This window comes from Loxodonta africana, chromosome 4 (assembly GCF_030014295.1).
Source record: "Loxodonta africana isolate mLoxAfr1 chromosome 4, mLoxAfr1.hap2, whole genome shotgun sequence".
Classification (NCBI taxonomy): Eukaryota; Metazoa; Chordata; class Mammalia; order Proboscidea; family Elephantidae; genus Loxodonta; species Loxodonta africana.
The window spans coordinates 106015178-106030225 of NC_087345.1; the positions used below are offsets into that span (position 1 = coordinate 106015178).

The 15048-nt window shown below is 37.8% G+C and overlaps 1 protein-coding gene across 1 annotated transcript in view; it reads left to right on the top strand.

Moving 5' to 3' along the window:
• PKP2 (plakophilin 2) overlaps positions 1 to 14767 on the top strand; it is an 85156-nt gene extending 70389 nt beyond the window's left edge. The window contains exons 10-13 of the mRNA XM_003405716.4: positions 4643 to 4796; positions 8759 to 8948; positions 14217 to 14304; positions 14457 to 14767. Of these exons, the coding sequence (XP_003405764.1) occupies positions 4643 to 4796; positions 8759 to 8948; positions 14217 to 14304; positions 14457 to 14525 (501 nt within the window). The 3' untranslated portion in view covers positions 14526 to 14767. The remainder of the gene's footprint in view (positions 1 to 4642; positions 4797 to 8758; positions 8949 to 14216; positions 14305 to 14456) is intronic.
• Positions 14768 to 15048: the final 281 nt, after the last annotated feature.

The window sequence follows — 15048 nt, forward strand, 5'->3', positions numbered from 1 at the left end:
TTAAAATTAAAAATTTATGCTATCAAAAGACATTATAGAGAGTAAAAAGGCAAACCACAGTGTGGAAAAAGATGTTTGCAACACGTATAACTAACAAACATTGGTATCCAGAAAATATAGAAGACTCATCAAATTAACAGAAAAAATATAAACCCAGTACAAAAATGGACAAGAGACTTGAATAAGCACTTCTCAGAATAAATATAGAAACGTCCAGTAACATTTAGAAAGGTGTTCAACCTCATGAATAATCAAGGGAATATAAACTAGAAGTGTTATTTACCAAACAGTTGACCAACTGATTAACAGTCATTCTCACATATACTTCCCTGAGCTAGAATATAAAATGTCTCTTTGATAAATCTGATTATTTTCTTTACTGAGCAAATTCTAAAGACTGTCCCATTTCAGACTCTCCCATTTCCCTCAGTGAATCTGAATGAATAAGGCTTTGCTGTGCTTTCTTCTAGCTGAGCAAATGTCATTTGAGGGCCCAGATTCCTTCTAGATTGTGTGTTTTCAATTATAATTTTTATAAATTAACATCAAACGTCTTCATTAATACATCTAAACATATTAAATAGCATGGTAGATGCGTATATAAAGCAAGACTTAAATTTTAACACCATCTCATGTTTTCAAAGGAAAAACTTTTTAAGAAATAAATACCTTGTGACATTTTAATTCATCTTGATTCCTCATGTTATCAAACACCTTCTGAGATGACAGTAAATGGTCAGGATAACTTGATAATGTATTATTTATACAGTTCAGTTCAATAAACAATTATATAGAACTTAAAATGTATTAGGCACCACATAAGGTGCTAAGGAAAAAAAAAAAGTTGATAAGATACACTTCCTACTTTCAAGGTACTTACAGACAATTAAGAGAGGTATACAGTTTAGTATAGTTGTAGTCTAGAAAATTAAGGAGGGTGGTGAGGGCCAAGGAAGGAAAAAAAAGAAGAGGCCAGGCTATGAAGGGTTGTGTGTGCCACATTCAAAAGTTGAATATCATTCCAAAGGCAATTGGAGAGTCATTAAAGGGTTTAAACCGGGGTAGAGCATAATCAAGTTAAATTTTAGAAGGATCATCCTAGCAATAGTGTGTAGTATTGATGTAATCAAGGCAAGATCACAGCCAAGGAAATTAATTTGGAGGTTATTAGAGATAGGAAATAGAAAGGGCCTGAACTACAGTGGTGGGCCTAGAGAAAGTCTACGTCTTACTGAGTAATAGTAGCTGATCAGATGGGGGAGGTGAGGAAGATAGGTGTTATAGATGATACTCAAATCTCTGGAATATACATTTAATACAGTTATTATACTAAGTCATAATGCAGGAAGATGAGTGGCCATAGGTGGAGAAGGGACTTAACAGGAAGGAGAGTTGATTAGTATTATGTATGGTGAATGTGATGTTAATGGTAATGATGTTCAGTAGTTCTTTGGACATACAGATTGGGAACACAATGAAAATCAGAAGTTTTGTGGTAGAATTGTCACCTTCCGTGTAGGAGACCCAGGTTAGATTCTCAGCTAATGTATTTCGTGCACAGCCACCACCTGCCTGTCACTGGTGGCTTATGATGCTGAACAGGTTTCAGCAAAGCTTGTAGGGTAAGACAAACTTCTGAAAATCAGCCAGTGAAAACCCTATGGATCACAATGATCTGACCTGTAACCGATCATGGGAGTGGCGCAGGACAGGGCATCATTTTGTTCAGTTGTGCTTGTGATCACCATGAGTCAAGGACCAATTCAACGGCAACTAACAACAACAAAAAATCAGAAATGGAAATATAAATTTTAAAGTCATTAACGTATGAATCATAGGTGAAACTAAGGGAGTAAAATGAGATCACCCAGAAAGAACATATAGAATGAGAAGAGAAAGGACTCAGGACAGAATCCGAGAGAATACCAATATTTAGGAGTTGGCAAAAGAAGTAATGCCTAGGAAGGAACTGCCAAAAAGCTAAAGGAAAAACTATGACAGTGTGGTATTGGAGAAGAAAATTTTAAGAAAGATATTACAGTCAAGAGTGTCAAAAGCTTCAATAAAAGGTAAAGAAAGAAATGTCTTATAGCCACAGCAGAAGAAAATCAACTGGCAGGAACAGTTTGAGTAGGATTGTTTGAGGGAGCTACAGTTTAACATCAAAAAGACAAAAAATCAGACATGAAAGGGACTGCACAGTGGGTAGGAGAGAGATGCTGATGAAGAGTGAGCTAATTATATCCGGTGGACACTTGAGACTGTGTTGGCATCTCCTGTCTGGAGGGGGGATGGGAGGATAGAGAGAGTTGGAAGCTGGCAAAATTGTCACGAAAGGAGAGACTGGAAGGGCTGACTCATTAGAGGGAGAGCAAGTGGGAGTACGGAGTAAGGTGTATATAAACTTATATGTGACAGTCTGACTTGATTTGTAAACGTTCACTTGAAGCTCAATAAAAGTTAATAAAAAAAAAAAAAAGACAAAAAACCCAATCGAGAAATGAGCAGAGGACTTGGACATTTTGCCAAAAACAATATTCAGATGGCCAACAAGCACATGAAAAAATTCTCAACGTCATTAGCTATTGTTGTTGTCTGGTGCTATTGAGTTGCTAGGGTCTCAACTCCTAGAGACCCTATGTGACAGAGTAGAACTGCCCCATAGGGTTTTCTAGATTGTAATCTCTGTGGGAACAGATTGCCAGGTCTTTCACCCACAGAGCTGCTGGGTGGGTTCAAACTGTCAACATTTTGGTTAGCAGCTGAGCACTTAACCATTGTGCCACCAGAGTTTATCATTAGCCATTAAAAAAAGTAAATAAATAACAGATGCAAATCAAAACTAAAATGAGATACCACCTCACCCCTAATAGAATGGCAGTGACAAAAAAGAAAACCACAGATGTAGGTGAGGTTGTAGAGCAACTAGAACCCTCATCTACTGATGGTGGGAATAGAAAATGGTGCAGCCATTATAGAAAACAGTTTGGCAGTTCCTCAGAATTTGAACATAGAACTATCATATGACTCAGCAATCGCAGTTCCAGGCATGTACCTAGAAGAAGTGAAGACAAACACAAACTGAAACCTGTACACCAATGTTTACTGCAGCACTTTTCACGATAGCCGAAAGGTGGAAACCACCAAAATGTCCGTCAGTAGATGAATGGATACATAAAATGTGGCATGTACACGACAGAATACTACTCAGCCATAAAGAAAAATGAAGAAGTTCTGGTGTATCCCACAGCATGGATGAACCTTGAAAACATCTCGCTGAGTGAAATCAGTCGGCTGCAAAAAGTCAAATATTGTATGATCTCACTTGTGTGAAATAAGCATATACATACAACCAAAGATTCTTAGTTGTTACCAGGGTTGGAGGGAGGGGGAAAGGGAGTGTTTTTCCTTAGGGAGCATTGGGTTTATGTTAATGGTGGTGGAATGATTTGGAAAAGGATAGCGAGAATGATTGTACAACTTGAAGAATGTAATCAATGTTACTGAATTATACATGTAGAAATTGAGTTAGTGCTGACACCCTGAATTTGGACTTCTATCCTACTAGACTATAAGAGAATAAATTTCTCTTTGTTGAAGCTATTCACTTGTGGTATTTCTGTTTTAGCAGCACTAGATGGCTAAGACAGAGGGGAACACCAAGCTGACCTTGTGAATCAAGATACAGGAGTTGAGCAGAATAAATAAGCTCTTCTCTGGATGGCTACAATGGCTACAGGATAAGGAATCTCCTCAGAAAAGATGAAATAGCCTATAGGAATGTTCTGTGAATTAAAGAAAGACAAAGTATGGTTTGTTTACAATAGAAAAAGCATTCTAAAGTATTAGTTATGAAACTTTTTTAAGTCATGGACACTTTGAAAGTCTAATAAAAGCTATAGACCCTTTCCCTGGAAAAGTTTATTATACACACAAAAATAGTTACAGGGACCCCTATACCTCCCTGGAGCCTATCCCTGTAGTCTATATTAAAAATCCCTAATCTAGATGGAGAAGTGTAAGGAAGAGGGCAAGACTGAAGGGAAAAAAATACCAAGCAAAATGGAGATGAGATGGAGAAGATAAGATACCCCGAAGAATGGCCAATAACGATAGGAAATGTTAGCATGATAGCCTCAAACTGTCTTTAAATAAAATCTAATATAACCCTATAGCGTCGCTATGAGTCGGAATCGACTCAACGGCACTGGGTTTTTAATATAAAGTTGCAGGCACAAGCTAAGGCCTTAGTATTGTTGGAGGCTTGCAGATGCTAGGAAGGTCCTGATCAGTATTTGGATCCCCTGAAAGTAGAAGGCCAGCCTAATTCCAAAATAAGAGTTGCCGCTAGCAGACCTGGACCTGAACCGGTAACTCGTACACATAGCTTCTGATACAGAGCATAGAATGACAGATACCTTACTAGCCAGACCTTCCTTCCTTTAAAAGCCCCATGTATTTTTTTCAGAATAAACTATTTGTGCCAATAATTGGAAACCTATTAAGCATTTTTAAACTGGTTTCATCAGAGCTACAAATGGTTTTTAAAACATCTTGCTCAACCTCCAGTAATCTATGGAAAACTTTGTATTACCATGAAATCAAATGCAATAGTGTTTATAGTACATGTCTTACAAAACAGATGCCAATTTCAGTAGCTCAGACAGTTGTCCAAAAGGAAAATGGCCTTCAGCACATCCGAAAGATGCTGCATGTTGGTGACCCAAGTGTGAAGAAGACTGCAGTCTCTCTGCTGAGGAATTTGTCTCGGAATCTTTCTCTGCAGAATGAAATTGGTGAGTTGGGGAAAGCATCTAAATGCAATATGCACGTATTGAAAATACAAAAAAAAAAAAAAATTGTCCTTGCACTCTTTTCACAATAGTGAACTGAAAATGTGAACAAATAGTAGAATGTGATAAATAAGACTTGTTTTTGTACACCTAGCCATCAAAGGTAGGCTTTCTCACTGGATTTCAAAGAGGTTTTTTCTCAGTATTTAGCATTTTTTTGTTATTTGTTTTAGTAACTAAAGAAGAGAAAATTTGAACTATACTAAAATACTAGTAATTAAAAATAAAGTAATATGTTTGGTATGTTTCCATCCCTCAGCCATGCTATCCAATAGTCTTTTTAGTCTATATAGCTGTCCTTCAGAATATTCTCTCTGTGGTCTGTTTAAGCACCACTTTTCTAGAATGTTAGGAAAAGTACATGTAACAGTTGTCCATACTTTAGAAACTTGGCGGTGTTGTGTTGAAGGAAAAAAAAGGATAGATAGATAAACACAAGAAAAAGACAAAAAGGAGGCCCAGATTCAAGCATAAATGGTTTTTAGAATAAGAGTCTGTATTTTTGACAGAAATGATTTATTCTTCACTCACTTGTTTTATACCTAGAAATATGTGATAAATGTTTGTTGAATCAAGTTGAAAACTATAAAATGAGATAACAGGAAGATAATGCTAAAATCAAACCTGCTTCCAAATGCCTTATAAATTAATTTCTAACAACTTGATTTTCAGTTTTCTACAAAATTCCACTAAAATTGTAAACAAAATTTTGTTTTTGTTTTTTTAATGGATTGTATTTTGGCATCTACACACATACACACACACACACAATCAAGGATATTGCAGTATGTCGTGGTTATATTTTACTAATGTTGTTTCCAGAGACAGAGAGCAGTGCAATAGTTGACAAGCTGTTCCATATAATTGTTTCATTCCCATTGTAAGTAGAGAGTCTGGAAAGTTTTCAATGAACCTAAAAGAAACTTTGCCTTAGGTGCTCTCAAAATTATAAAGTGCTCTCCTCATTGTCTTTTGTGGGCTTTTATGCTCCACTTCAATATAGGTGTATTATCCTTAGAATTTTTATTTTCCTTCTCTGGAATGAAATGTTCATTCTATCCTTTAAAACATCGCCAAGGAAAATAACTGCACTGTACATATTGCACACATACCTTCAGGGCAGAAATGTTGTTGGTCTCAGGCTCTACAGTCCTCTAACCGTTGGGAAGTTATAGTTGTACCACATGGCTCTTATAAGATGATTCTGATGAAAAACCTTCCCTCACTCTAAGGACAACAGAGAGGAGTGACAAGATAAATGTAATTTTAAATTTCCAAATTAGCTCTATGTCAAATATAGTAATTTAAGTAGAAGGCCATCTCTTAATTCAGGGAATTAATAGCCAGGAATAAATGAAAATCAGTTTGAAATGCATGCTCTGTGTTTTTTATGAGGAATTTCTAGGCTAGGTAATATTTTTATGTGCCTTCTAATAATAAATAACATTTATTGAGAGCTTATTATGTGCAAGGTACTGTGATATAGTTAACATGTGTTAACTCATTAAATTCCTCAAAACAACCCTGTGAAGCAGGTATTATTATCTCATTTTAAAAATTAGAAAAATGCATCACAGAGTTATTAAGTGGCAGAGCCAGGGCTGAAATTAAAGAAGTCTTCCTTCAGAAGCTGAGCTATGCACTCATAACAGTGTGCTATGATATTAAACCATAGTTAAAAAGGAAGTGTTCAGGCCTTTGAGCAGAAAGTATGTCTTACCTGTCAGTCAGGTCCAGGTATTATGAAAGGATGACCTACCACACAGTGCCGTTATTGAGTACCTCTGTTTCTGGCATTGTGATAGCTGCTGGGAATCCAGAGATAAAGAAGATAATTGTCTTTAAGGAATCCATACTCCTATTAGAAAAAAAGGCAGGCACACACACGAAAAAACAATATCATAGAGAGAAGTTCAGTTCAAGGTGCCACAGGAACACAGATGAAGGAACAATAAAATTAATATTTGTTGGACATCCACAATAAACACAGCACCGTATTAAGGAACTGTGAGGAGCAACAAAAGCATTTAAGGAGGGTCTGTAGTAATTAGAGAAAAACAGAAGAAGAAAAAAAAAGATGACCCCAACTCATAGTGACCCTATAGGAGAGAGTAGAACTGCCCCATAAGATTTCCAAGACTGTAGTCTTTACAAAAGCAGATTGCCACCTCTCTCTCCTGCGGAGCAACTGGTGGGTTCGAACTGCTGGCCTTTAAGCTGGCAGCCGAGGGCTTGACCTCTGTGCCACCAGGGTTTCTTAAAAGAGAAAAACCTACATGCAAAGAATTATTGTTCAAAATCAAGTACAAATTCATATTGCCCAAGATACATACCATAGAACAAGTTATAGTGAAGTCATCAAACATCTCATTACTATCAAAAAAAGTCAGACTCAAACCCTGTAATGAAAAACTTACATACGTAATGAAAAAGTAAGTTTAAAATAGTTTATTCCCCCCCTTTTCCAATAATACTACTACTTGCATATTAAAGAAACTTCGGAAAGTACAGATAATTTTTAAAAAATGTTTTTAGATCTCTGCTAATCTAACTGTAGAAAAATAGCTCCTATTAATATGTACTTCTAGTTTGTTTTTTCATTTGTATTTTCTTTTATAATAGTATATACTATTTACATAAGTATACAGTTGTTTTTTTTTTTTGCTTAGCATATTAGCAAATATTTTTTTGTTACTATACATGCATCATAGTTACATCTTGAGATGCATAATATTCTTGGCAGATATATTTCAGTTAATTATATTCTTATTAGAATATTTAGACTTTTTGTGATTTTCTCTTATATACAATACTGTCTTAAATATCTCTGCATAAAGCTCTGATAATATTCAAAATAATATATTTTGGATGAATTCCCAGAAGTAGAATCACTGAATCAAAGAATATGAACATTTTAAAAAGTCTAGACATTTCTGTCAAATTGCTTTCTGAAAAGATTTTACCAATGTAGTGAGCAGAGTATCATTTTTTGTGTTGTGTGATAAAATATATATAAAATAAAATTTGTAATTTTAAGTATACAATTCACTGATATTAATTACATTCACAGTGTTGTGTAACCATGACCATTGTCTATTTCCAACACTTTTTATCACCCCAAACAGCAGCTCTGTACCCATTAAGCAATAACTCCCTATTCCCCATTCATTCCCACCAGCCCCTGGCAACCTCTAATCTACTTTCTTTCTCCATAAATTTACTTACACTAGATATTTCGTGTAAGTGGAACCATATAATATTTGTTTCCTTTTGTGTCCAGCTTATTTCACTTACTATAACATTTTCAAGATCCATCCATATCGGAGCATGTATCCGAACTTCATTTCTCCTTGTGACTGAATAATACTTTATTGTATGCATGTACCACGTTTTGTTTATTCATCTGTTGATGGACATTACAGTTATGTCCACCTTTTGGCTATTGTGAATAATGCTGCAATGAACATTGATTCATAAGTATCTGAGTCACTGCTTTCAGTTTTTTTGTGTATACACCCGGGAATGGAATTCCTGGGTCATGTAGTATTTCTGTGCTTAACTTTATAAGGAAGGCCAGATTGTTTTCCACAACATTGTACTATTTAACATTCTTAACAGCAATGCAGTAGAGTTCCAGTTTCTCCATATCCTTGCCAACACTTGTTTTCCTTTTGTTGTTGTTGTTCCTACTGTTTTGTTTTTAATAATAGCCACCCCAGTGAGAGTGAAGTAGTAGAGAATTATCTTTTAAAAAATCTGTAATTTAATTTGATTAGAGCAGTTGTATCTTTACATATGTGTTATGTTTATTTTTTTAGATGTTCTTTATTCATACTATGTTGGGATCTTGAGATAAAGAAATATAATCATTTTTAATCAAGTATTCTTTTCCTTTTATCTTGCAGCCAAAGAAACTCTACCTGATTTGGTTTCCATAATTCCTGACGCAGTTCCGAGTACCGACATTCTCATTGAGACTACAGCCTCTGCCTGTTATACATTGAACAATATAATCCAAAATAGTTACCAGAATGCACGGGACCTTCTAAACACTGGGGGCCTCCAGAAAATTATGGCCATCAGCACAGGCGATGTGTAAGTCCTGTAGCATCTGCCCACCCACTGCGTCACCTTTCCCCGCCATCACTCCTGAGTGGCAGATAATTTGTTGTGCATGTTCAATCATAAGTACCATGGGCAACTCAGCCAGAAACAAGGTCATAAAGCTGGGCTGAATCATCTGGTCCGGTTCTAGGAACTGAAAAACTGAGTCATCAAGTATATAATTGTTTATTATCTTCTCAAATATCAAGAGATAATCAAACTTTATAGCTTCTCTTGGTAGTTCATTCCAACACTTTATATTGTTCTAGGAAATTAATTTGCTCCCTGGAGCCACAGCTGTCATCCGTGAACAACAAATTGTAGGCAAGCTGGGAGTCTTATGAACAGGGAATGCCCTTTTCCTCACTTAAATTTGTGGAGCCAGTACCACACCAGGCGACTTGGAGGAAGCAGTGATAGCACCAGGAGAAGAGTGGCAGTAGCATAACAAGAAATACTTTCTCAGTTTTCTCTACACCTTTTATTCTCTTTTGAGGACAACTTGAATGCATATTAGTCATCCTACATCCCTGTTTCTGTGTTTTTAAAGTTTATTTAAAAAAAAGTTGAGAAGAGAATGAAAAAACCTTGTATAGCCAGTTCCTTCTACCTACTACCCTTTCCTTGTATATCTGACCTGTAATTTGTGGGCTAGCCTGAGAGCAAATTACTGTATACAACATTGTATCTTTAAATAAATGAGCTCCAGGTGCCAAACAAACCAACTTATAAACAAACATTATGAATATAAAACCCTGGGAATTTAAGAAACTTTCCCAATTTTAAATCTTATAGACCTGTAGCTTTCCTGGATTTATTTGTACTTTGGTTATTAGCAAGCAGCTCTGAAAAGTCGATAAGGTACTGAAAAGTCTGAGGTGCTGATTTGACTTATCCTCTCTGCCAAGCTGGTATGGAAGAAAAAAGATTTTTAGTTAATGAATAAACCTAGTCTGCTGCCAAACACGCAGGTCTCTGTAATTTTGCATTCTCTATTCTTTGTTACATGTTTCTAGATTCCTATGATATGGGGGGCAGCGGGGGGGAACTCTGATGGCATAGTGCCTAAGAGCTTGGCTGCTAACCCAAAGGTCAGCAGTTCGAATCCACCAGGTGCTCCTTGGAAACCCTATGGGGGCAGTTCTACTCTGTCCTGTAGGGTCTCTATGAGTCAAAATCAACTCAACTGCAACAGGTTTGGGTTTTTTTCATTATGGGGAGGAGCCCTGATGGCCCAGTGGTTAAGCGCCTCGCTGCTAACGAAAAGGTCAGCTGTTTGAACCCACCAGCCGCTCTGCGGGAAAAAGATTTAACAGTCTGCTTGCATAAAGATTACAGCCTTGGAAACCTTATGGGGCAGTTCTACTCTGTCTCACAGGGTTGCTTTGAGTCAGAATCGACTGAGCAGCAATGGGTTTGGTTTGGTTTTTGATGATACGGGGTGGCGAGGGGACTTTGTTTCTTTTAAAAGAAACAAAATCAGCCACGTGCTACTTCAGGTGACAGAAGAGATCTAAGAAAGTATTGATTCTTAGCCTAAAAGAAGTTAGAGCAGGATGTAAAAACCTAAACACATCAAATTCATTGATGACTTGGATTTAGAATAGGAACAGGTTTTCTATTTGTTCTACATAAAAACATGAAGGATTTTAAAACTATTTTAACAAGTTCTCCAAAGAAAATTATTTTCCTAACTTAAAAAAATTACTCTTATATTCACAGAGTCACCAAGTATGTTGTTGTTGTTAGGTGCCGTCGAGTCAGTTCCGACTCATAGTGACCGTATGCACAACAGAACAAAACACTGCCCGGTCCTATGCCATCCTTACAATCGTTGTTATGCTTGAGCTTATTGTTGCAGCCCCTGCGTCAATCCACCTTGTTGAGGATCTTCCTCTTTTCTGCTGACCCTGTGCTCTGCCAAGCATGATGTCCTTCTCCAGGGATTGATCCCTTCTGACAACACGTCCAAAGTATATAAGACGCAATCTTGCCATCCTTGCCTCTAAGGAGCATTCTGGCCACACTTCTTCCAAGACAGATTTGTTGGTTCTCTTGGCAGTCCATGGTATATTCAACATTCTTTGCCAACACCACAATTCAAAGGTGTCAACTCTTCTTCGGTCTTCCTTATTCATTGTCCAGCTTTCACATGCATATGATGTGATTGAAAATACCATGGCTCGGGTCAGGCGCACCTTAGTCTTCAGGGTGACATCTTTGCTCTTCAACACTTTGAAGAGGTCCTTTGCAGCAGATTTGCTCAATGCCGTGCGTCTTTTGATTTCTTGACTGCTGTTTCCATGGCTGTTGATTGTGGATCCAAGTACAATGAAATCCTTGACAACTTCAATCTTTTCTCCGTTTATCATGATGTTGCTCGTTGGTCCAGCTGTGAGGATTTTTGTTTTCTTTATGTTGAGGTGCAGTCCGTACTGAAGGCCGTGGTCTTTGATCTTCATTAGTAAGTGCTTCAAGTCCTCTTCACTTTCATCAAGCAAGGTTGTGTCATCTGCATAGCACAGGTTGTTAATGAGTCTTCCTCCAATCCTGATGCCCTGTTCTCCTTCATATAGTTCAGCTTCTCGTATTATTTGTCCAGCATACAGATTAAATAGGTATTGTGAAAGAATACAACCCTGACGCACACCTTTCCTGACTTTAAACCAATCAGTATCCCCTTGTTCTGTCTGAACAACTGCCCCATGATCTATGTAAAGGTTCCTCATGAGCACAATTAAATGTTCTGGAATTCCCTTTCTTTGCAGTGTTATCCATAGTTTGTTATGATCCACACAGTCGAACGCCTTTGCATAGTCAATAAAACACAGGTAAACATCCTTCTGGTATTCTCTGCTTTCAGCTAGGATCCATCTGACATCAGCAATGATATCCTTGGTTCCACATCCTCTTCTGAAACCAGCCTGAATTTCTGGCAGTTCCCTGTCGATAATACTGCTGCAGCCGTTTTTGAATGATCTTCAGCAAAAGTTTGCTTGTGTGTGATATTAATGATATTGTTCTATAATTTCCACATTCAGTTGGATCACCTTTCTTGGGAATAGGCATAAATATGGATCTCTTCCAGTCAGTTGGCCAGGAAGCTGTCTTCCATATTTCTTGGCATAGACGAGTGAGCACCTGCAGTGCTGCATCTGTTTGTTGAAACATCTCAATTGATATTCCATGAATTCCTGGAGCCTTATTTTTCACCAATGCCTTCAGAGCAGCTTGGACTTCTTCCTTCAGTACCATTGGTTCCTGATCATATGCCACCTCTTGAAATGGTTGAATATCAACTAATTCTTTTTGGTATAATGACTCTGTGTATTCCTTCCATCTTCTTTTGATGCTTCCTGCATCATTTAATATTTTCCCCATGGAATCCTTCACTATTGCAACTTGAGGCTTGAATTTTTTCTTCAGTTCTTTCAACTTGAGAAACACCAAGCGTGTTCTTCCCTTTTGGCGTCTCATATCCAGCTCTTTGCACATCATTATAATACTTTACTTTGTCTTCTTGAGAGGCCCTTTTACTTCATCAATTCTTCCTTTTGCTTTAGCTGCTCGACACTCAAGAGCAAGTTTCAGAGTCTCCTCTGACATCCATCTTGGTCTTTTCTTTCTTTCCTGTCTTTTCAGTGACCTCTTGCTTTCTTCATGGATGATGTCCTTGATGTCATTCCACAACTCGTGTGGTCTGCAGACACTAGTGTTCAGTGCGTCAAATCTATTCTTGAGTTGGTCTCTAAATTCAGGTGGGATATACTCAAGGTCATATTTTGGCTCTTGTGGACTTGCTCTGATTTTCTTTAGTTTCAGCTTGAACTTGCATATGAGCAATTGATGGTCTGTTCCACAGTTGGGCCCTGCCCTTGTTCTGACTGATGATATTGAGCTTTTCCATCGTCTCTTTCCACAGATATAGTCAATTTGATTTCTGTGTGTTCCATCTGGCGAGGTCCATGTGTATAGTCGCCGTTTATGTTGGTGAAAGAAGGTGTTTGCAATGAAGAAGTCGTTAGTCTTGCAAAATTCTGTCATTGGATCTCCGGCATTGTTTCTATCCCCAAGGCCATATTTTCCAACTACTGATCCTTCTTCTTTGTTTCCAACTTTCTCATTCCAATCACCAGTAATTATCAATGCATCTCGATTGCATGTTCGATCAATTTCAGACTGCAGCAGCTGATAAAAATCTTCTATTTCTTCATCCTTGGCCCTAGTGTTTGGTGCGTAAATTTGAATAATAGTCATATTAACTGGTCTTCCTTGTAGGCATATGGATATTATCCTATCACTGACAGCATTGTACTTCAGGATAGATTTTGAAACGTTCGAGTTGTCATTCCCAGCATAGTAGACTATATGATTGTCTGATTCAAAATGGCCAATGCCAGTCCATTTCAGCTCACTAATGCCTAGGATATTGATGTTTATGCGTTCCATTTCATTTTTGATGATATCCAATTTTCCTAGATTCATACTTCGTACGTTCCAGGTTCTGATTATTAATGGATGTTTGCAGCTGTGTCTTCTTATTTTGAGTCATGCCACATCAGCAAATGAAGGTCCCGAAAGCTTTACTCTATCCACGTCATTAAGGTCGACTCTACTCTGAGGAGGCAGCTCTTTCCCAGTCATCTTTTGAGTGCCTTCCGACCTGAGGGGTCATCTTCCAGCACTATATCAGACAATGTTCCCCTGCTATTCATAAGGTTTTCACTGGCTCATGCTTTTCAGAAGTAGACTGCCGGGTCCTTCTTCCTAGTCTGGAAGCTCAGCTGAAACCCGTCCTCCATGGATGACCCTGCTAGTATCTGAAAACCTGTGGCATAGCTTCCAGCATCACAGCAACACACAAGCCCCCACAGTATGACAAACTGACAGACACGTGGGGGTCACCAAGTATAAGAGGCGTGTATCTTTTTCAGTCATGCTTTTCTGCATTTTATGAAGAAAAACATATTCTGTAAATAAATTTGAGGATTTGTAGATGTCTAAAGATGTATTCCTTATAAATATCAGGGGTTTACTCTGTAAACCCTTTACTAGCACTGTGCTAGGAGTTTAAAAAGAGATAAAACATGGTCCCTACCCTCCGAAGCTCACCATCTAATTCCTTTTTCATGATGAGTGACATGACTTAATGGATGGCTACTGAGCATCAGCAGTTAAAGATATATGCAATGGCCCAGTGCTGTATCCAGAAGCTCACATATTCCCATTGATCTTGGAACATCCTTTTCTTCTTTTCAGCTGTACCCCCAACAAAGCAAGTAAAGCTGCTTCTGTTCTGCTGTATTCTCTGTGGACACACACTGAACTCCACAATGCCTACAAGAAGGTAAGAATGCTAAAAAGGAGTGTTGTAGTTAACAGAGCCAGATAATAACAGCCTGGTTGGCTTGACTCTGGTGAGGGATCATGAAAAAAACACTGCATTTTCTTATTTGAAAATTTTGTTGCCTTTCACATTTCTATTTGCTTATTCCAAAGGCTCAGTTTAAGAAGACAGATTTTGTCAACAGCCGGACTGCCAAAGCCTACCACTCCCTTAAAGACTGAGGAAAATGGAAAAGTACTCTCAGAAATATCAGCCTCTCCATTCTCAGCTACAAAAAGCCCCAGAGGAAAAACACCTATTTTTCTACTACCCAGCTCAAGAAACCTCAAAAAAGCATGCCCTGTTTCTATCCTTTTCCATTTCCATGGTCCCCAGAATCCTAAAACAAATGATCAGATTATAATTTTATTAGTCTTCCAGAAGACTTTGGCAAGCTTGCCACCAGTGAATACTGGAAACAGGTTCTAATTTCCCCTCTACGAATAGTAGTCTTTGTTTTCAGGGCTTATGGTACATGGCCTCCTGGAACCAAAATGTGAATTCATGTGGAATGGACATTAATGGAGTAAATAAGGAAAGAGGCTGTTATGTTACTAGAATTTTTAAAGGTTAATTTACATTTATATTCCTCTTCTGGTTTCCATGTTTTGCCACTCATGCACGTTGCTTGTTCACTGAGCCACGAGTGTATTGTTCTGCAGTGTTAAAACAATGGAAATAACAAATATTTGAGCAGCTATCCAG